The sequence below is a fragment of the Lontra canadensis genome, unplaced genomic scaffold, assembly GCF_010015895.1.
Source record: "Lontra canadensis isolate GAN:19392208 unplaced genomic scaffold, GSC_riverotter_1.0 scaffold2, whole genome shotgun sequence".
Classification (NCBI taxonomy): Eukaryota; Metazoa; Chordata; class Mammalia; order Carnivora; family Mustelidae; genus Lontra; species Lontra canadensis.
In genome coordinates, this window is record NW_022630996.1 from 48,534,895 (window position 1) to 48,557,087 (window position 22,193).

General features: G+C 36.9%; 1 protein-coding gene across 11 annotated transcripts in view; it reads right to left on the reverse strand.

Moving 5' to 3' along the window:
- The window catches only part of HDAC9 (histone deacetylase 9), an 856,076-nt gene that overhangs the window by 393,986 nt on the left and 439,897 nt on the right, over window positions 1-22,193 (reverse strand). For 9 of the 11 annotated variants that reach the window (XR_004384558.1, XR_004384557.1, XM_032873697.1 and 6 more), the window contains one exon: window positions 2,210-2,341. The exons of the other annotated variants lie outside the window; for them this stretch is intronic. Coding sequence is in view for 7 of the 9 variants with exons in the window: in XM_032873697.1 (XP_032729588.1) it covers window positions 2,210-2,341 (132 nt within the window). In the remaining 2 variants the exon portion in view is untranslated. The remainder of the gene's footprint in view (window positions 1-2,209; window positions 2,342-22,193) is intronic. 11 annotated transcript variants of the gene reach the window in all.

The window sequence follows — 22,193 nt, forward strand, 5'->3', positions numbered from 1 at the left end:
CTTAAAAAACAGGGAGATAGCAAGTGGTTCCCATGTCAACTATTGGGAGGAGAGGGGGCACAGGATTTGGAAAAAGCAGGTATTTAAGCCTAGGAAATGGGGAAGGGAGATGCAAAGGTGGGAGAAGACCCATAATAGCAGTTATCTGCTCTATGATGCCACGATGGTCTCCAACTACAGGAAAATAATTAGCATGAAGATCCAAACAAAGCTCATCCACTTTATGTGAAAGCTGGCAGAGAAAGGGGGGGGAGGACAGGTGAATAAATCTGTCTCTGGTAGTTCAGATCCTCCAAAGACATTGAGAATAAGTACAACATACTAGTTTAAAAATATCTACCAAAGCGTTCACAAGTCCTAGCTCAATGACCAGAAATGTTCATCAAATAAACATACAAGTCCCTTTCTGAAAAATATGGTATTTCAAAAATAAAGAAACGTGAGGGAAACTCCAGCAAATTATCATCTCTTTAAGTTAGAATTAATTATTACCCAGATATGTACTGAGCAAAATTCCACTGCAAAGTGGCATGTGACAGTGGGGAAAAAGTTACCATCAAGAAGAGATTGATAGGAAAAGAAGAGAACGTTGGGATAAATAAACATGCCCTTGGATTGATCAGATTCTAAAGCAAAAACAAACAAAAAAAAGCAAAGCAATGTATATGGCTTTCTATTTTCGTCAAGTTTTCCTGTTACGAGGGAGCGTACTCTCTCCAATTAGAAAAATCACTTCTATCTATTCACATTAGGCAGTTGATATGTTCATCTTCTTTACATTAAAATAGATTAATTTCCCCAACTCCCCAACCCCACCAAGTACCTCTGTTATGAAAGCTTAATTAAGATTTTTATTTACTTAGGTACAAATCTGTGTTCTGAAAAAAAAAAAAAAAAAAAGTCTGCAGCTCTGAATTTAAATTGGTCCAAATTAGTGATTATATTTGATACTGAAAAAAATATATTTTGGTAGAATAATATTTATTAATTTATATATGCATTTATTAAACATTTCTTATCTGTCAAGGAAAAATTTTCCAACTAATACTTTTCTTCAGATAAAGATTTTTTATTAAATCTGTATTAAATTTATTAATCTATCAGAAATGAGTAGGAGACTGCACATTTTGCTTTTCCTAAATAACTTGTAAAACTACCACGTTGCATTAGTGTTCTGTACTTTTCTACTCCCACTTCCACAATCTTTACCCTATTGTCTCCCCAAAGTAGGTGTTCTTATGGCCACAGGAGATAGAGAAAACAAATAATTTTGGAAAATTATTACCCTTTCCTGCTAAGGATAAGATCTGATCTTGGAGAAATGATAGCAACTGACTACACTGGTATAAGCACAATCTTCCGTGAGAATGGGAAAAAAAACGGTTGCCGATTACCACTTCCCTATGGATGCAACCGAAGGAAATGACCAAATACAACGCATATAGGTCCAAGGAGGTACTCGATAAACAGTAGCCGGTATTATTATTTTGGCTAGCCTTTTTGGTTCTTGTATCTCTAGGTCTTCTCTAATTTCTGACCAGGTACAGCTGGGACCAGAAAGCTTTGTAAGACATCAGGTTGAATTTCCTAACCTGTTCACCCCACCACTAACCAGGCAGCTAAGAAAATAAGAATGCTTCCATTGGAGACTAGTGAAAATGACAGTTTCTTTCCCTTCCTAAAAGGCAATATATCCCCCTCCTGCCATAAGTCCCAGTTCACTAGTAAACACATAAAGTCATTTATGAGTTCTGTAAATTTGTTGAAAAGTCAAGGTTTTGCTGTTCCACATAGTTTAATTTTCCCAGATGTATTTTGTACATTCGTGTCTGAGTATGGGGGAAGTGTTCCTCTTGGACCTCCCTCTGCTCATTTCTGATCAAATTTCATTAAAAGTTATATTCTTCTGGTTGGCATTCCTAAAACGGACTGCCTGTTTCTGAAAAGATGAAGGTGAACTTTGGCGTTCCCTAGTTATGCCTATATTGACACACAGTTCTGTTTTTCATTCATTTCCTGTTTAACACAGTTGGTGAATGCATGGCAAGGTTTACTGAGCTACTTGTGCATGTTCAATATAATTTCCTTTTAAGACATGTTTCTCCTCAAAATAACTTTTAATACGCAACAGCCATATTTATTCTACGCTATTTATTTTCATTCCTCCTACCGGCATTTTTTAGTGTATGTCTGCACAGTCCTCAATTACCTGTCACCTCAAACATTCGCTTCTTGAATGAAGTGACAACATTTCCATCCTTCCGCCTGAGTAAGGGGCTGCTTCTCCTCTCTGCCACTTTCTGTTTTAACCTGGACCGCACCTTCAAGTTGGGCTCAGAGGCTGGGGATTGAGACAAAGAAAATAGATAAAAATTAAAAAATAGAGAGCCAGTTGTTCCTGTGTATAAAAAACGGCTCATACTTTTCTTGGTTCCTTCTCATCTCAAATTAAAATCCCAAGCATGTAAATAAGGCATTAACTCTAAATGAATTAAACAGACAAATATAGTAATTATTTCTATGAAATCTACTTCTCTAAATGGAAAGTGAAAAAAGAGTAAAAATATAAGTTTTCTACTTATTTAAGCTGACAGAACTGGGATTGCTGGGAAGTTTAATCACTAAATATGTTTGGGTCAGTGTAAGATTTATTATACGTCATTGTCAGCTCTTTTAATTCTCTCAAGGGTGAAACTCAATACCCACAAAAACAGTACCCTAATGTGATTTTAGAGACTCTGGCCTGACTTCTGGTAATAAGAAGACACCTCTGTAGCATACAATTTATGTCTAATTCTGACTTCTGGAATATTTCTTTGTTGGTAGTCTCTAGCCTGAAATCCTGGGAAATATATACTTGGTATCATAACACCAAACCAAATAGAGTCGCTATGAATAAGCCTTTCTACAGATTTAGTACACAATCAAGAAGAGAGAAAGGGTGGCCAACTCTTAGAATAGAAAGTTCTGAGTAAGGTTATATACTCCAAAGTACAAATGCACATTATTCCTACATAAGTTATTATTATTTTTTGGTTAAACTATTCTAAACAGTGATGCTCTATAATTTAGTTATTATGGATTAGGTTTCTACGTAATTATACTCTAAAAGAATGGAAACATTAGATTGAGTCCCTATGTAGTACAAATTAGTGTTGATCATGATAACGGTGCTGGGGGGTGTGATGGAAAGAGGGTATCCAATGACAACTAGCATCCAAAGAATGATTTCTATGTCCACTACTGTTCTAAATGCTTTGTCATTATTAACTTGTTTAACCATAATCTCTTTATATTTGATTATATTAATGAGGAAACCAACACACAGAGAGGGTAAGTAACTTGCCCAAGGTCTCATAGGTGAAAAGGGAGGACACTATGATCTGTATCTAGATAATCTAGCTCAAATCTACTCTTCTAAATACTGAAAATACTGCTACTCCACCTTTCCTCATGTATGAACACCCTAACAATTATAAACCAATTTCCAAAGAATTCCTAATCATCTCATACGACAATGTTATCATGCAGCCAGAGTTTTTGATCAGTGAAAATGTTTTCTTCGAAGGAATTTTGTATTTTTGCCTGACTACAAAGGCTATCAAATAGAACTTACAATATTTTCCTTCTTTCTCTCTTTCTTGCTTGTTTTTATGTTTAGACTTCAAACATCTATACTTTAGTTTTGTCTTTTTCTTTTCTGTTTCCCTTCTCTCCAGCTCTACCTTGGATTGAGAACCCCTGCATTCTAGGCTTACTTGGAATAAGGCAGGTGAAATAGGAGCTTGAAAGAAATATTCAATTATGAAAAATAAAACAAGTTAATTTGTGGGTGTTATACACCTGATTTTATGGCTGAAAACAGTGAAATAGGGCAGCTTGAAAATACTGCAGAGTGGAAGAGGGAGTGGGCAGACAGCAAAACGGAGAACAAGAAGCTCAGTGTCTGAACCCCTGAAAGGTATCATTTCCTGCCGCCCCCCCGCCCCCCCTTGAGGCAAAGAAGGTAAATCCTTTGGGCAAAGGACCAAGGACCTTCCAGACTTTCTGGGAGTGTCCACCCACTTTATCTTAGTGGAGATTTCTGAATCTGAAATACTAGCATCAATTCTCCCAGGATTAAAGAGAGAAAAATGGAACTGTATTAATTCACTTAGATTTACCTGTATATATTTATTTTAAAATTCCTTGAAACACTCTAGTTTTTGTCTCTAAAAAGCTGTCAGTCAGTAAATATACTCATCTGAAACCAAGGAAGGAAGACATGAGGAATCCCTATGTGCTAACTATATTGGTTTCCACTGTAGCCTTGCTATAACGTGAAGACAAAAATAAAGATTCTTAGACTTTAACGTAGATATGCCTTTATGATGAAGCTTGAAGTATTAAATGCTACCGACTGGCTGTCCAGAGGAAGTAAATCAACTGATTTATCACTGCAAATGGGGTAGAAAGTACACTATGTTTTCTGTGGGAAGAGGTGACGTTGAGTCTACTTCCCAGCTATGGGATACTCAGTGAGACTCTAGTGTTTTCTGATCCTGACTCTTCACTTATGAAACCTGAAAATCTAACACCTTCTTTGTTCTAGAATTATGGCCATCTGATTAGAGACCTGAAAATAACTGTGAAGATCTGGCTGAATTCAAAAGGGAAGAAACGATTTCTGGGATTTTAATTATTGCTATTCCTGCTAAGGGTTGCAGGGCTAGGATTGAGAGAGCCAGGACTGGGCCCCAGATCCCCTGGTTCTCAGTCCAGTCTTCCTCCCTCTCCTCACACACTGCACCAGCTGGGGCCGAGTTTCTGCAATCAAGACAAAATGTGCCAAAAGCCTGGAAAAACAGCATATGCCATTTAGACATTCTATATGAAACCTAGAATTCCATAAGCTTTTTAGGAAAAAATGACTTTCCAGGTCAGCACATAGCTTTCAATCTCATGTTTGTCTGCTGGAGAATGGGCTGGATATACAGTTCTTAAATTTCTTTCAGAGGTCAACACAAAAAAAGTGAACACCAGACTGGGAATGAGAATTGGGTCTGCTCTTGTTTCTATCAGCTACTGAAATCAATAACCTTGAAAAATTCATAGACTCACTGAATGTCCATTCATTGATGCAAATCAGCTACAGGTTACTAGTAATGTACAGAGGACACTGGCTTTGGGTGAATTACTTTGTTTTTTTAAACCTCAGTTTTTCATGTTAAATTGGGGACAGTTTTTTCTTTTCTTTTCTTTTCCTCCATGGATTCCATTTTCCTTCTGTGTCTGAGCCCACAGGACTAAACCCTGGGGTTGCATCACTCCAATCCTTTGCTGGTTGGATTTCATTTGGGCTCACCTACTGTAGGACTTTTTAGTGACAAAGGATTAAGGAGGAAGGAGGAGCCAGGGTATCCTTTGCTCTTTGTGTTACGGTGTTGTTCTGTCTCTTCCTGATTTCATCTCCGTCTAGAGGCCTCTCCATGCTTCCAGCTTTCTCAACACCCCAGGAACATTATCTCCTCTCCTTGCTTTTTCAACCCTTGGGGTGGGAATGACTTCTCACTACTGATATTATCTGGGTGCCGTAACATCCCTAAGCGGTTGTAAGTTGTAAGTAAACACTGTGTAGGTTCTATTTCCTACCAAGGCTCCCATTCACAAAGTCCCACATTTTTGCAAAGTTATTGTAGAATCACATGAGATAATGTCTAATAGAGCATAAACCAGTGGTTCTCAGTCAGAGGAGATGTTGACACCATGGTATGACTGGCAATGTCTGCAGAGATTTCTGATGGGCCATGTGGGGTACAGCTATTGGAATCTAGTGGGTAGAAGCCCGGGATGTTGCTAAACATCCTACAATGCCCAGGACAGCCCTACAACAAAGAATTATCTGGACTCAAATGTCAGTATTGCCAAGTGTGAGAAACCCTGGGGAAGCAATCAGTAAATGGCAGTTGTTAATGACTGTGCTATACAGGGATGATCAAAGGAAATAATACTATCTGTTAGCAATTTGCAAAGAGGATGTAGAGGAGTAAGAAAGAAAAGAGTATCAGAAACCAGGGAGTACTACAGGTTCCTTGAAAATATTCAATATTTCCATATATTTTATACTTAGAAATTTATTTGTAAAAAATTTTTAAAGATTTATTTATTTGAGAAAGAGAGAGAGTGAGAGCATGGCATGGGGGGTGGGGGAGTGGGGAAGGAGAGGCAGATAGAAGGAAAGGGAGACAGAATCCTCAAGTAGACCCCCTGCTAAGTTCAGAACCCGAACACGGGACTCAATCCCATGACCTGAGCCAAAATCAAGAGTCAGACACTTAATGGACTGAGACCCAGGTGCCCCATGAAAATATTTTTAATGCCACTGGTTATTTCTAAAGAAAGCAAAACAAGTCAACTTCATGCAGAAAGATTTAATTCTCAATCTTCGGAATGATACTATCTGAGGCATTGTGATATTTTTGTCTTTATCAGTTGAGGACGAAGCTTTTTAAAAACTAGGAATCATTAATATTCTGTAAGTGTAAGAGGAATTTATTTTTTCAAAATACATAATACACAGCTTTTCTAAGTAAAGGTCCATATCCACTAGTTCTAGTAAAAAGTTTTGTCTGTATTTCAATACTGGTTTTGAACCACCAGAGACATTAGTATCTCAATGGTGAGAGTGAAGGATGGAATGATAGATAACCATCATTTAGTCCTTGCAATGCTTTATAAACTCACTCCTAATATTTCAGAAGCCCACACACCGAAGCTCAGCATGATATATATACCCGAGGAGTCGAATTAATGACCTATTGTGCTGACTCAGTTTGCAGTTAGAGTTAATTCCGTTTTTAATGCTCTGGTCTCCCCAAAGGCTGAAGATTTCCATTCCAGTGACTTACTAATGGGATGCTAATCCACAAGAGCCAGAAAGAGATCACTAACTGGGGAGACATTCTGCTTGTATCTCAATGTTATTTCATGCCTAGTTGCACTAATTGCCTTTCTATTTTTACCCCACACCCATCACTCTCTACATCTCAATTAATCACAGAAACAGAAGGCAAGCTTTTCAGTGTGTGTGCCCATCTGAGTGCATTCGTCTGCTGAGATGAAAACCCTGCATGAAAAATTGATCATCATTATTTAAATGAAAACAATCAATATTAAAATAAAGAGGACAGACTTGAAAGCTTTTGCTCTCTTCAGAGAAATTAAGAAGGAACAAAAGGAACAGAAAACATGTGCAAGATTCCTCATGAGCTAAATGTTTTTCAAATCTTACTTCTCCTACTGACATCCACGATGCAGAGTGAACTCAGGCATGGCAAGGTAGGGGCAAAACCACCAGGAAAGAAATAGGAGAGTAAGGTAGCAGAAGCCCGGGTTAAACAATTAGGATTCCAACAGTAAGTGACAAGGCCCAGGCTTGTTATTTCACTGCAAGATTTGGTGTGAGTGTGGGGGTGTCGAATTTGTACACGTACACACACTTACGGATATGGAAAGTATTTTCTGCGGAAGCAAACAGGTCTCTGACACCAAAAAGACCAGACTCAGATTTCAGTGCTAACTTTTCACGGACTAACTGCAACCCTGGGGGAATTGTTTGATCTGTGAATCATTTTATCATGTATCACGGAACAGTAATGATGCCTACGATACAGACCTCATGGTGGAAAACTAAAAGAGTGGAATAAAGTGCTTAGCTCAACTGGCTCTCTGTTCAATAGATAAATGTTGAATGAGCGAGTGTTTAATATAGTTTATATAAAAGACTAAGGAACTTATGTTAGAACAAAACAAATAAAAAAAGTGGAAGGACTGAGAGCTACAGCTGGTTTACAGCCTTTGCCTAATGCAATGTTACCTATTAAAAACAACAACAAGAATAGCAATAGTCCTTTTTCTGATCTTTTACTCAGTGTATTTAAAACCCTTTTTTGTGGGTGCCTGAGTAGTTCAGCAGCTTAAAGAGCTGCCTTCAGCTCAGGTCATGCTCCTGGGGTCCTGGGATCGAGCTCCACATCAGGCCTCTTGTGCAGCAAGGGGTCTGCTTTTTCCTCTCCCTCTGCTGTTTCCTCTGCTGCTCCCTCTGCTCGTGCTCGCTTGCTCTCTCTCGCTCATGCTGTCTCAAATAAATAAATAAAACCTCTTTTTTTTAAAAGATGTTATTTATTTATTTGACAGACAGAGATCACAAGTGGGCAGAGAGGCAGGCAGAGAGGGGGAGGAAGCAGGCTCCGCATGGAGCAGAGAGCCCGATGCAGGGTTCCATCCCAGGACCCTGGGATCATGACCTGAGTCGAACGCAGAGGCTTTAACACACTGAGCCACCCAGGCGCCCCAATAAATAAATAAAACCTTTAAAAAAAAACCCTTTTTTGTTGGTCATTGACTCCATGTATTTTCCTTAGTTTTTTAACTTCCCTGTTTATAATTACTATTTAATTTAGTTTTCTGTCTTAAATATATTACCTTCTATGAAGAATGATTGCCTACTGTGTGCATTTGTCTCTGTTCACTTTTAATCCTAAATTAAGAATATTCTTTACACAAATAATTTAGACAAAACTTCAATACCCCATATTATGGTATATAGAAGTTGTTCATTCTCATTGGAAATGATCGTTAAGGACAAAAGGAAGACATTTCAGTTGACGGTCAATAATACTCTTAATTAAGACAATTATCAATCAAAATTTAGTACTAGGTTAATAAGTGTATCTTTATACTAAAGAATATGTATATGTTCAATGATTTTACCTGCAGTGCACATTTAGCACTGTGAGTACAGGGGAAGCTGAGGGCTCTATTGCCAACTTCAGATGCCTTCTCTGGCATTGTCATTCTTCCCTGCTATGCCAGATATCTGTGGATTCGTCCACTCAGCCTCTCTCTCTCCTGGATTTCTCCTGCTCTCTCCCACCCACAGGGCTACCTTAGGAGCTGCCATATTCCAACACTCCTGTCGCTTGGAACAAGGCACATAAAACCTGTCATTCATTCACTCTCTTTTGAATGCCCTTTAGAAAAATGAAGTTTCCTGCCTGAGTCGCTTCTCTCTTTTAGGTTAGCTTGTAGGAATTCATGCCACTGTGAACTGTTTAATTAAGGAATCCTTAAAATTATGAAAATACAATTCGGAGACGCAGGAAATTCTCTAATCTAGTTGATCTAAAGATATAGGTTACTCTGATTAAAACTTTTCTTAATCAGACAAAGGCTATATATTTTTAAAGTTAGCATTCAGAATAATACTACAAATCCAACACAACTTCCACTTTTTTGGCTCAGATAATATGGACCTTTATTGTTATGAGTCAGATTTTATACATTTTGGTATTAGGGAGCAAAATTTCTAACCTAACTTTTTCTAATTATAACCACTTAACAATATGTAATTCATATTGTTATTGTCATATAATTCATATAATTCAGATATACAAGTTTTAAAAAATCATTTCTTTGGTAATCTTAGCTTCTAGTAAGTAGCCACATGTATGGTAATTTATGAATGCGATTTCCTGGAGAAATTATAATACTATTCTTTTTCCCTCAGAAATATTTTTGTAGCTATCTATCTATCTTCTTTTTGAGAATATACCAAATATATCTATTTATTAAAAAAGAATTATTCTTTTTTCAAAAGCATACTGGTAAGTATTATTCACATTACTCAGGCCACAGTGTGGTCTTCTGAAGTGTTTATTTTATAACAACATTTGTTGCTGTCTTCTGATTATGTAGGTCATATATGTTCAATATTTTTAGAAACGGGACAAATTGAGTTTAGTCTGCTAACATGTTTCTTTTGTGCTTTGTACATAAAAGTGCTTGAAAATGAGAATCAAATTTTATTTATGATCATATACTGTTTGTTCACTTAATAATGTATTATGAGTCTTTTCATGGGCAATTATATATTCTTTAGAATGATTCCATTTGGGCACCTGGTTGGCTCAGTTGGTTAAGCAACTGCATTTGGCTCAGGTCATAATCTCAGGGTCCTGGGATTGAGCCCCACATCAGGGCTCCCTCCCTGCTCAGCAGGGAGTTTGCTTTTCCCTCTCCTCCTGCTCATGCTCTCACTCCCTCTCAAATAAATAAACATTTAAAAAAAAAAAAACTAAAAAAAAAAAAAAAAAAGAGAGAGAGAGAGATAGAGAAAAGAAAAAGATTCCATTTACTGTTTTCCCTTAAAAGTATATTATGAATCTTTACCCAAGCAGTTACACATTCTTTTAAAAATACCTTATATGGATATATCATATATTATTTAAGTTACATTTACATGTGAGTATGCAATATCTTATTTAAACTGCTTTGAAAGACGGCACAGTGGCACATATCATTGTGAATCTGTGTAGGCATCTGCCAGTATTTCCTTCCACCATTTGACATGGCAGTTTAACCCTTAGGTTCCCCACAACTGAAAACAACAACCACCACCTTGTTCTGATTAGAAAAATGCTAAAGGGAATACAGGGCAAAGAGGATTACTGAGTTTTAGGAAGCAGCTCAGATCAGCATGGATGTCTAACAGGAATGTGGTCCAGAAGGGGAGGGTTCTCAGCTCTGCGTGGGCATTCTCCCTCAGTATTCAGGGATGCTTCATCTGTGAGCCAGAGTGGGCACTTCTAAATCTCAAGAGCCCACTGAATTTCCTCATACTAAGAGCAGTACTCTACGCTGCTGGGTAATCCTGTACCCTTTTTCATACCAGTGTTTCTCCCAAATGCCTAGTGCTCAGCTGGCTTCGTCAGCACTTAGTAAAAATTGACTGAATGAATAAATGGACATACAGATTGCTACTCATTGCTAGATTTCTTTTAATACTAGGGAAAACAGAAGAGGAAATAACAATTTTCTTTGAATTTTTAGGACATTTAAAGTATGAATTCCCATTTTTTAACAGATACTTTAATCAAACAATACAATTCTGGAGAGGAACAAATTATATTAAGTTATAAAATATTTCATCACTTTTTCTAGTTAAAGTGAAATCTTTTTATTTAGTTGGTTCCATTGCTTAATGCCACTTAATTTAGAGCTGTTGAATAATAACATTGAGAACCTAGGCAGCAAGTTGCATGAGGGCTGGGAATGGGTCTAGTTATATTTCATTGCTTATTCAGCACTTTGGCTATACCAGCGACGTAGAATAAACCCATTAGCTACTTATCGAATGAATGAATCAGTAAATGTGAAAAAGCGGGTGCTAAGTGCTGAGGCAAGTGCCTCACCAATATAAAATAGAAAGCCTTTGTCTCCCAGGTATTCATGGTCTTGCAAAAATGAGTGAAAGACTAACAGTGATCAATGCCATATGATAAGTATAAGTATAGGCAGCGTGGGCAGGGAGGGGACATCCTGGGGACTACGTGAGATTCTGACAGGCAGAGGTGGAAGGCAACCTTGTCTAGCAGAAGGTGCTGGCAACCTGAAGGAATAAAGATTAAATATGCTAACAAGGTGGGGATGGGATACTAAGTGGAAGATAAGGCTTCAAAGAAATGTCAAGCAAAATTTAGCTAAATTATGCAATACTAAGAGAAGCTGTTCAATCTGTATCTTCAAACTCCCTCTCTCTTTGTGTCTCTCTTCTTAGCACGTAGCCATGTTGGCATCTTTCCCATTCAAATAAAAATAAGCCCTCCTGAGATATAATATTATTAGCTACTGTCTGTATTTATACTTTAATTCAAAGTAAAGTTTTTTTTTTTTTAAGTAGCCTTACACTTGCCATCACCACTTCCTAACCTCAAACCACTGCAATATGGCTCCAACCCTCCCTGCTTCACTGAAATTATTCTACCACACATAGTACTCAGAAGAGTCAATGTAATAATTTTGTGTCTATCCTCAGTACTTAGCAACTGCATAGACTCATGGCGAGTCTCAATAAACAGTTGCTGAATGAATAAATGCAGCTTGGGTATATCCAAGCATGAAAGGTAACTTAATTAAAGGCTGGGTTTCAAATTTTATTGAGAAGAGAACTAGCTGAACTTCAACTTTTCTAATTTCTAAGAATTTCTTGATGCTGAATGTTATGGCAAGAGGTCTTAGAGATCAGATGTGGAATGCAGAAGGAATTTCATTTTTCTGGCAGGCACCAAAAATAACATGTTTTGGATTTAAGGAAATCGTAATCCCCTACAGCCTAGAATACCTTCATATGTATCTAGACATATATATCTAGAATACTTTCTTTTACATGCTTTAATTTTTCAAGTATAAAATATTTACTAAGTAAAGACAAATTTTGAAAATCTGTATTTTGAAAATGCAGCAAAATGTTGAATTATCACTTTAATAAAACAAGCTAGATTAGGAGCATGTTCAGTCCTCTTCAATCCAGTTTTTAATAAAGTTTATAATCAAGTCTTAATTCTAAACTAGTATTTCACAACTTAAATAATGTTCTACTTTGAGGGGAATCTGAATTTTATATCTTTTTTATTTAAAGGTTTGTTTATTTCTAACATTCTACCCTTATAAATAAAAATTCAGAATACATCATTCAATTCTGTTAATACTTTCAGTAATGAACTAATTTCTGTCTATGAATGAAAGAAATTATACCATGTACTTTACAGTTTTATTTGCTTTCTTTATTAGATGTATCTTTCATATGTTCTTTCAAATAGAAGTGTCACGAAGAGTAGTTTTATTTGTGACATAAAACTTTTAACACACTTTCTACCCAGACACTTCGTAAGAGCTTCATGTGTAAACATAGATGTGAACTGATTTCCTGACAGGGTGAGGACCTTCTCAGGGGTGAGATTTGCACTGGGACAGCCCAGTATTTTTTAGGAATGCAGTTTCTCCTAGAAAACAACCTCACAGTCAGGACTATATGGTCCAGAAATTAATACCTATCACCTAATAACTCCTTGGATATCACCATAAATCTAACCTTTTTCATCCTTATTTGTGCTCTCAGCATGAACCTTACCTGATCACATGCATAAGAGTCTGGTGTTGTTCCCAGCCCTGTATCTGCCACTAATGCTGTGATGGGGGCCAAGTACTATGCAATGTCTCTATGCTTCAGTTTTCTTGCTTGCAAATGTGGGCAATAATACCCATTCCCTTGGCTTTAAAGAGTTTGAAAGTATTGAAGAGAATGATACATGGTAAATTTAGTAAAATCACTGTCTAATCTTAAATGACGTAAGTCTTATTTCCTTCGAATATATGACTTTAAGGTTTTGTCTCTGATGTTTATCTGAAAATTTTCAGTTTATTTCCATAAAACTATAAAATCATTGTTTAGCTTGTTACTTCATTTGTGTCATTTTCTTCTGACATACCCAGTTTATAGCCAATGAAAAGCAATCACTCAGTCTCTTTCCTACCAAATATAACTCTGAATTACATTCTTAAAAATTCTTTGATAGCGGCGCCTGAGTGGCTCAGTCATTAGGCATCAGCCTTCAGCTAGGGTCATGATCCCAGGGTCCTGGGATCAAGCTCCCTGCTCAGTGGGAATCCTGCTTCTCCCTCTTCCACTCCCCCACCCATGTTCAGTCTCTCACCCTCCCTCTCTCTGTGTCAAATAAATAAATAAAATGTTTAAAAAATTATTTGAAAAAGAATCTTCCTATATTTTTGAATACCTAATGAGAGGTATATTAGCTCCTATTTTACTCTATACATTTATTTATTCATATAAGATATATTAACTCAGTGTCTATTATGAACTCTCTGAAGATACATGGGATATAATAGTCAACAAGCCACAGATATCATCCTGAAAGATTTCTCAGCTAAGTAGAGAATTCTAATTTTAATATAGACATATGTACACAAAGATATGTCCAGGTGTATTGGGGCATATATATATTTGGAATAAGGAATGGAGTGAGAGTTTAGGGCAGCCTGGTGGGTGACGGAAAGGCACCAAGAGAAGCTTCACAGAGGGGAAGTATGTATCAGCTGAGCATTTACAGAAACACACGAACGATTCAAGAATACACTTTAGGAAAAGCAGCAACCATTTGGAAAACCAGATGTGAATGGCTTCTATAAAGACAGGCTTTTTCAAAGGACTGCAGCTTGTTTGGTCCTTCGGGGGCAAACTGTAGGAGAAGGTAGAGTAGGGACAGGTAAGAGAAGGTTAGGGCAGGAGTGAGGTGGGAGGAGGAGAAAGTTTGTGAATGCCACGTAAGGACTTCAGCCTTGAAGGTGACAGAAGAGGTATCGTGTGATTCTTAAGCAAGAGGGTAGAAAGTCTAGATTTAGAATTTAAAAAGACAGAGGGTGGAGTGGACAAGAGTATGCTGGAGTCAGAGAATGGTCAGTAACCGGAATGGGCACTGAACTGCCACAGAAGGCATGATGACACAGTGGAGGCTGAAGGGCAGTGATGGCAGGAGGCTCCCTGAGGAGATAAAGGAGAACCAGTTGCCCAGTGTGTCTTGGGCTTTCTGGATTATGTCACTACGAGGAAGATAGTTCCACCACTAATCTCCTCAGGGAATCACTGTTCCGTTTAGTTTAAGTAAGGCTTTCCGGTCAATCTCGTCATTACCATATATATTTATTTAGTGTTTAATTACTACTATTTGGAACTGTTAACTGCTGCAATGCAATTTTGAGCCTTGAGGTGCAGTCGCTACTATATTTCGCCCTTCAAAACCCGAGACACAGCCAGTTGCTAGGGATCAACAGCACCAGTAAGAAAGGGTCAGCACACGGACTTCTGATCAACAGCACTGTGTCCTTCGCACAGCTCAAACGCTCCCTGGCTTCCTGTTCTTGTCCCGTTTCAAAACCTTCTAAGTCATTTAAGCAGGTCTTGTTACTAATTACTTCCCTTGGCAAATTTTTGATTTTGTAAACTTTATGGTTTGGGGATGTTCTTGGTAATTCACTACTGCCTCAATGGAACACACAGCTTTATTGTCTTTATTATAGACTATCTTTGGAATACCTATTTATAAGAAAATACTCCTATCCACTTCAGACTGATTTAAAGGAAGTATTTTGCCTCTGGATATATTAAGGTCACCCCAGAACCTTCTCTAGACAAACCTTCAGTTATGAACCTTCCATTAGCCAACTTTCTCTGGATGACTCTCTGGATACATAGACCTCAAACTTCAAATAAAATGGTGGAGAAGTAGTCAGTCAAAGGATTCTGTAGCAAACATCATCCTAATAAAAACTCTAAGTTAGCTGTGATAGGCAGAATCATGCCTCCTCGACCAAGGTAACTGTATCCTATTCTCCAGAACGTGTGACTGTTACTTTACCTGGTGAAAAATGAATTCAGGTTGCAGATGGACTGAAGGCTGCTCACCAGCTCCTGTAATGAGGAGATTATTCTGGATTGTCCAGTTGGACCCAGGAGAATCACACTGGCATTTTGAAATGCCAAAAAGAGAGACAGAGGAGTGAGCACTGGAGCAATGCAGTTCAAGATTCCACTAGTCACTGCTAGCTTTGAAGCTGGAAGGGGGCCACAAGCCAGACAATGCAGGCAGCAGCCAGCAGCTGCAGACAGCAATGAGATGGAAGAGCCCCGAGAGCCTCCAGAAAAGGAGGTGTCTGGTTGCTGACACCAGAGGCAGACATTTTGAACTTTTGACCTCCAATACAGTAAGATCATAAGTCTGTGTATTTTTTTTTTTTTTGTAAAGATTTTATTTATTTATTTGACAGAGAGAAAGGTCACAAGTAGGCAGACAGAGACAGAGGAGAAGCAGGCTCCCTGCTGAGCAGACAGCCTGACTCGAGCCTCGATCCCAGGACCCTGAAATCACGACCTGAACCGAAGGCAGAGGCTTAACCCACTGAGCCACGCAGGTGCCCAAGTCTGTGTGTTTTAAGCAACTAAGTTTACAGTAACTTATTACAGGAGCCATAGGAAGCCAATACAGCAGTCTAATGAATTCCAGTGTGGGCAGTGTTCAGGAAGTCTGAAAATTCCCAAATATTTGTCCTGACTAGATTGGGTTTTACTGTGCTATATTTTTACGACATTATTTTTAGGTAAGCAAGTCAGACATTAAAGAAAGCTTTTAATGATAGATGCCCATCACTTAGCAAACAGACAGGACAATAACTTATTTAAAATTAGTATTTACTATTTTAACAGATTTAATTTTCTAAAAAAGGTAAAGGCTTTATTGATATATTTTCTTACTTGTAGAAAGATTCAAAGGAGAAAAAAAAGGCAAAAATAGAGCTTTTTTTCTTTAAATTTTTTCTGTTAAAGATCCATGAGGGTGTAAGTTAAGGATCATTTCTTCTCACCCTATAATGCTAAGAGTACTTTGTATGTATTAAATAGCCATGTAAGCAATCAATTTCCAAAACTCACTCGGGTAGGAACATTTTATTTTATTTCTTTATAGGTTCCATTTAAGATATTAAATTATTAAGCCAAATAACAACTGTATGATAAGGCCCATTCTTAAGAACAATTTCCCTTTTTTAGTACCATGGAAGTTAAAGGAGGGGGGGAAAAACCAGTTTAAACCTCTAATCAGCTAGTTTCAAAATGTAGTTAATTAAAATATTTATGCTTTTATATATGATCTTCATGGTATGAGATACAATTCCAGGCTCCTACAACTTAATCAGCTGAATAGAAAATGCAAAGTTCCATCTGGTAAATCAATTTAAGAGACATAATTGTGCCCCACCATAACTCAATAAGACACTGAGGAAAACCATTGAAATGCTATTTCCTTTTCTTTAGAAGAGAATTATGTACAATTTCAGCATGCTTTGCATTTCTAAAAGTTAAAGTCAATAGGGAGGTATCACTCTCCTTTACATGAGTTTCCCATGAGAAAATCAACAGCAAAGTATAAAGCCTGTGCTGTTATTCCTGAAACACTCTATAATACTAACTTGGCTTTAACCAGAACATATTATTTGGCAGCTAAAACCTTTAATTAGAGTTGTGGTTTGAACAGATTTTCACTGAATTTATGTTCTATCAGGGCTCAAAGAACAGCATTGTTTTTCTTACCAGTTTATTCTATTTCAGGTGGTTTGAATGCTGTACTTCAGCTAAGAGTAGGGGGAAAAAAAGAGAATGTTGCTGATTCTCATTTAATTGGTTTTAATTATGATTCCATGTTTCTGAAGGAGAACTAATAGCAGTCAGGTAAGAAGAGAAGGATGAGACACTCCCTTCAGCAATTATTACCTGAGCACTTGTTCTCTGCAAAGTTGTACACTAGGTATAAGGGAAGGAAAAATTATATATCTAAAAAGATGATTCCTACTTTAAAAAAATGAAAGAGCTGCACTTAGTGTTGGACTGGACAAGAAAGGAGAAAAGACAATGAAGCCATGGGCAGAGGTTTTAGCAGAATCAAGGAATCAGGACATGCTTTGAGGTGGAAGAGGCAAGAGTCAATTTTTAAACCCGGGGAAGTGACAATAATTGCAGGACACCTTGGGAATATCACCCTGGAGTCTGCAGAAAGGTTGAGAATTCAAGATGTAGATTTTGACCACAAATGGAAAAATTTAAAGGAAAAAAATGAAGAAGGTCCTTGGTCAGTCTGATCACTATATGAATGAGGAAGCTGAGTTAAACCCCACTATCAGAGCACTCACTGATTTAAATAAGAAGTAGTTAGAATGAGTAAGAACTAGAATTAAAACCTTTAATAGGGTGATTATATTTAAAACACAGGAAAATTAAAACTATGGAACTTGACACAGAGAGGAGACCACTGATGGGAAATTCCGTCTTGTGGGCTGCAGGCATGAAGGACATAGCAATGCAAACAGAGATAAGAAGCAAATGAATGGAAGAGCAGCAAATAAAATTTAACTTTAAAGGAGAAAGAGAGTTGGTCAAGGGGGTCAAAAGCCATGAAAGACAGGGCAAAGAAAAAAAAAAAAACAAAAACCTAAGAAGAATCCATTGATTTAGAGATTTTTAAGTCACTGGTGTCCTATGAGAATACTGGTAAAGAAGAGAAAAAAAGAGCTAACTCAGAGGATACAACGTTCTGTAACGTCATAACCTCGCAGAATAACTTAAGTCCCAGTAAGTGCTATTCTGAACTTAATCATACAGGTAATGATGGAATAGACTCAAAGGTTGACAACAAAAGGGGGAGGGAAAAACGAGAACAACTAAAGTGAATTTTTATTTCAGACAGTCATGGCCTCTTCTCATGTGCCAGCATCTCCATTTCCTCTCCTGACAGAGTATTTCCCTGTGTTCTCATGTCATTCATCCCTAGGATTTACTCAGTTCTCACCTCTGGATTTTAAAGCTCACTTACAAAGAAGTGGAAGGTATTAGGATATTTACAATACCTATCCTTGAAAGATCCAAACTTTCATTTCTCTTCTTGCCTTCTGTAGCAAAGAGCTCTTCATTCTCGAATTCTCCACCTCTTTACACCTTCTTTTCTTCCCTGGGTCCTCTGAGCTTTCTTACTTCTCTCATTCTCTAAACAATCATATGCATGTCCTCGCTCCCACCTACCCCTGCTCTCTGTTTTTCTGCCTGTCTCTCTCTTACACACATACATGCACACACACAAACACACAATTTCTCTTCTAAATGGCTCAAAATGCTCAAAACTTACTAAGTTTTCTCTGTGACTCAATGAAAACTCCAATTTTGAAATTTCAGTCAGTTTATTGTCATCTTTCCTTTGTTTATTGTATTCTTATCTTCATTAGTATAATCAAAACACAACTCATCAACTTTGTTCTCAACATCTTTATATCAGTTGGTTTTAACATTTTTCCATCTCTAGTGAAATCTACAAGGCTAGGCTAATACCCACACATTTTGGTGTCAAAAAGATTGGAATTCAAATTCTACCTTTGTTGTTTACTACCTGTGTAACCTCAAATACATTTATAAGCTCTCTGAATGTTTATTTTAATTTTTACGGAAGTGATTTAGCTAAGCTCTCTGTTTTCCATTCTTTTCTTTCCTTTGGACCTGCATACAATAACCTGGGATCTATCTTTCCAAAGCTTTTCTTGTTTCATTCTACTCTCATGCATGGAAATGCACTGTACTGACTTCTTTGGTCCTCTTCTTACACCAGGCTTCAAGAGAAAGAGAATTCCTACAGACTGAGTCTCACAGGGGCTTGTATCATCTGGTACTACGTCATCTGGCAGAGTTTCCCCCAATGGTGGCAAAAATAAGTCATCCACCTTCAGATGCTCACTCCTGATCACGCCTTCTGTGCTCCTCCCCAACTCTCTACCTAACCATTGCCTCCGATATGCTGTGAACCCATTCTCTCCACGAAGACTTCCCTCCATACTCCAGCATTCACTCCTTGCTTACACAAGTCTAAAACACTTGAAGAACTTTAAAACACTATCCTCTTAATCACATAATATCTATATCCATATCAAATCTTTTAGGGGAATAAAATGGGTAATTATTTTAAAAAAACAATCAAACGAATGTATAAACAGACATGACTTCTGTTTGTATTCATTGCATGTGTCTTCACAACTAAAACCATTATGAAGGCAGAGAATTTGTTTAATAGAGCATCATAGTAAAAAATAGCATGATACCAAGTGATAACAGGACCAAGGAAAGCATTTCTGGAGTTCTTCAAGGTATAAATTTTATGTTTTTATAAATTACAAAATCTCTGAATTTGGGCATTTATATTTAGGAATATTTCACTATTAGCATTTGCACACTCAAATGTCATGTATGACCATTATTTCAGGGTTTTTTTTCCCTGTTCCTGAGAAAAATGCTTTTAGTTATTCATGTTATGCTACTTTTAAAGGAATTTGAAGATTCTCTCAATAAACAACATAAATAAAACAGGCAAATTAAAAAAAAAAATAAAGTTACCCACCATAGATTAGTGCCCACACATAATAGACATTTTCTTTTCTTTTCTTTTTTTTTGAGATTTTATTTATTTGAGACAGAATGAGCAAGTGAGAGAGAGAAGACACAGTGGGGGCAAGGGACAGAGGGAGAAGGAGAAGCAGACTCCCCTCTGAGCAAGAAACCCAATTCAGGCCTCAATCTCAAGACCCCAGGATCATGACATAAACTGAAGGCAGACACTTAACCAACTGAGCCACCCAGGTGCCCCAATAGTAGACATTTTAAATCACTTTAGTTAGGGAAGAAAAGTGAAGCAAATTTTATAGGGTAGAGTCTGAACCAGAAAATATACTTCTAGAAATCTATCCTGTATAAATAATAAGCCATTTGCCCAAAGATGGAACTTCTATAGTGTTTACTGCAAAATTATTTTAATAGCAGATACTGTAAATACCTTAAAAATCCAATGCTGGAAGGCTATAAATAAATTATGGTATAGCTGTATGCTAAATTATTATTTACCCAATAAAAAGACATGGGAGATTCAAATTTGATATTAAAAGACATCATAAAGTGAATAATATACTTATGGTTCCAACACAGAAATTATGGTTTTTTCTATTTTACTGATTTATATATTTTGTACAATTAAGATGGGGGCCTTTTTAACAAAAAAACAGTAAATATATAATAGAGTAAGCCAAATAAACAAGTAAGGAAAATTTGTGTGTAGGCTAAGTATAGTTTCTTCAGTTGAACCAGTTAAATAGCTTAGCTCTGACAATGAGAGCAAAGGAAAAATATAGAGAGCTGTTATCATTTCAACAAGTAAGTATATTAATTCTTTAGGAGAGAGAAATATTATCCTAGTAACATGTTCAAAAGAAAATTATTTTGCTTGAATGCATATGTAGTGGTAATGGAAAGATAATGCATGTATCTTTTTTTTTTTTCTTGAAGAATTTATTTACTTATTTGACAGAGAGAGACACAGCGAGAGGGGGAACAGAAGCAGGGGGAGTGGGAGAGGGAGAAGCAGGCTTCCCACTAGCAAGGAGCCCGATGCAGGACTTGATCCCAGGACTCTGGGATCATGACCTGAGCCGAAGGTAGTCGCTTAATGACTGAGCCACCCAGGCGCCCCAATGCATGTCTTTAAGGAACATTTTCTAAAACCCGAAGAAACAGTCTTCATAATTTTTTCTTATAACTATGTTAAAAATAAATAATAAATGTAAAAAAATAGTTTCTAGATGGCATATTTAAAGATATATAAGGTATCTCTATAAATTCTTATGTATCTACAAGCTTATCGAACTCCCTAAAAAAACTAGTAGATTTCAAAAACAGTATTTTCTTGTACAGTGATGGCAAAGTCATATTCTGGCACTAATTTTATATTTGCAGTTTCTTGGAATTCCATTATTGATCAATAAATTAGTTCTTATATTTGATTATAGCAAATATATTTAGAAATTCCAACTTAAAATTATATTTTGTTTCTGGAAGAGTTTATTTTAAAAATGTCTAAATATATAGATGCAGAAAGAATACACCAATTTATGATTTTAAATAATTTGCTTTCAAAAGGAAATGTCTGTACTAGTTGGACTTACAAGGACTAATCCAAGCTCATATGCTATTTCTAAATTTTTTTTTTAATTTTATTTATTTATTTGAAAGAGAGAGAGCACAGAAGGAGAGTGAGATGGAGAAGTAAATTCCCCAGTGAGCAGAGAGCCCGCTGCGGGCCTTGATCCCAGGACCCTGAGATCATGACCTGAGCTGAAGGCAGACGTTTAACCAACTGAGTCACTCAGGTGCCCCTCTAAAATATTTTGAACACTACTCATCATTAGACTGAAGTTAAATGATAATCAGTACAATCTAAATTGTGATAATTCACTACTTTTTATTTGGATGAATCAATGTGGTCCTATAACATTTAGCGTAATTGCCTTTTTCAATGATACCAAGCAGATACCATTTATTTATGTATGAAACATAGGGATTGAAAGGCCAGATTTCACTGTCTTCGAACCCAACACTGCACTTAAAATCTGGCGTTACACTCACCCATGTAAATAAAAAGAGAAGTGAGGAAAATTACTGACTTCTCTGTGACTGTTCCCTTGTCTAGAAAACTACTGAAAAACAAGGAGATGCATTTCAAGGGTGACTGCATAGAATCATAAGATATATAAAGAAGATGCTTACAATCGTATCTTGCACATAGTGTTATCTATTACTACCATATAAATCTAACAGCTGTTAACATTCCCCTCAAAATTATTATTTAATAAGCATTTTATTAAACTTGTATAAGTTATTCCTGCCAGTAGTAATCTCAAAATCTATAAATTACCCACTTATCCCTTACCAACTATCACAGCAA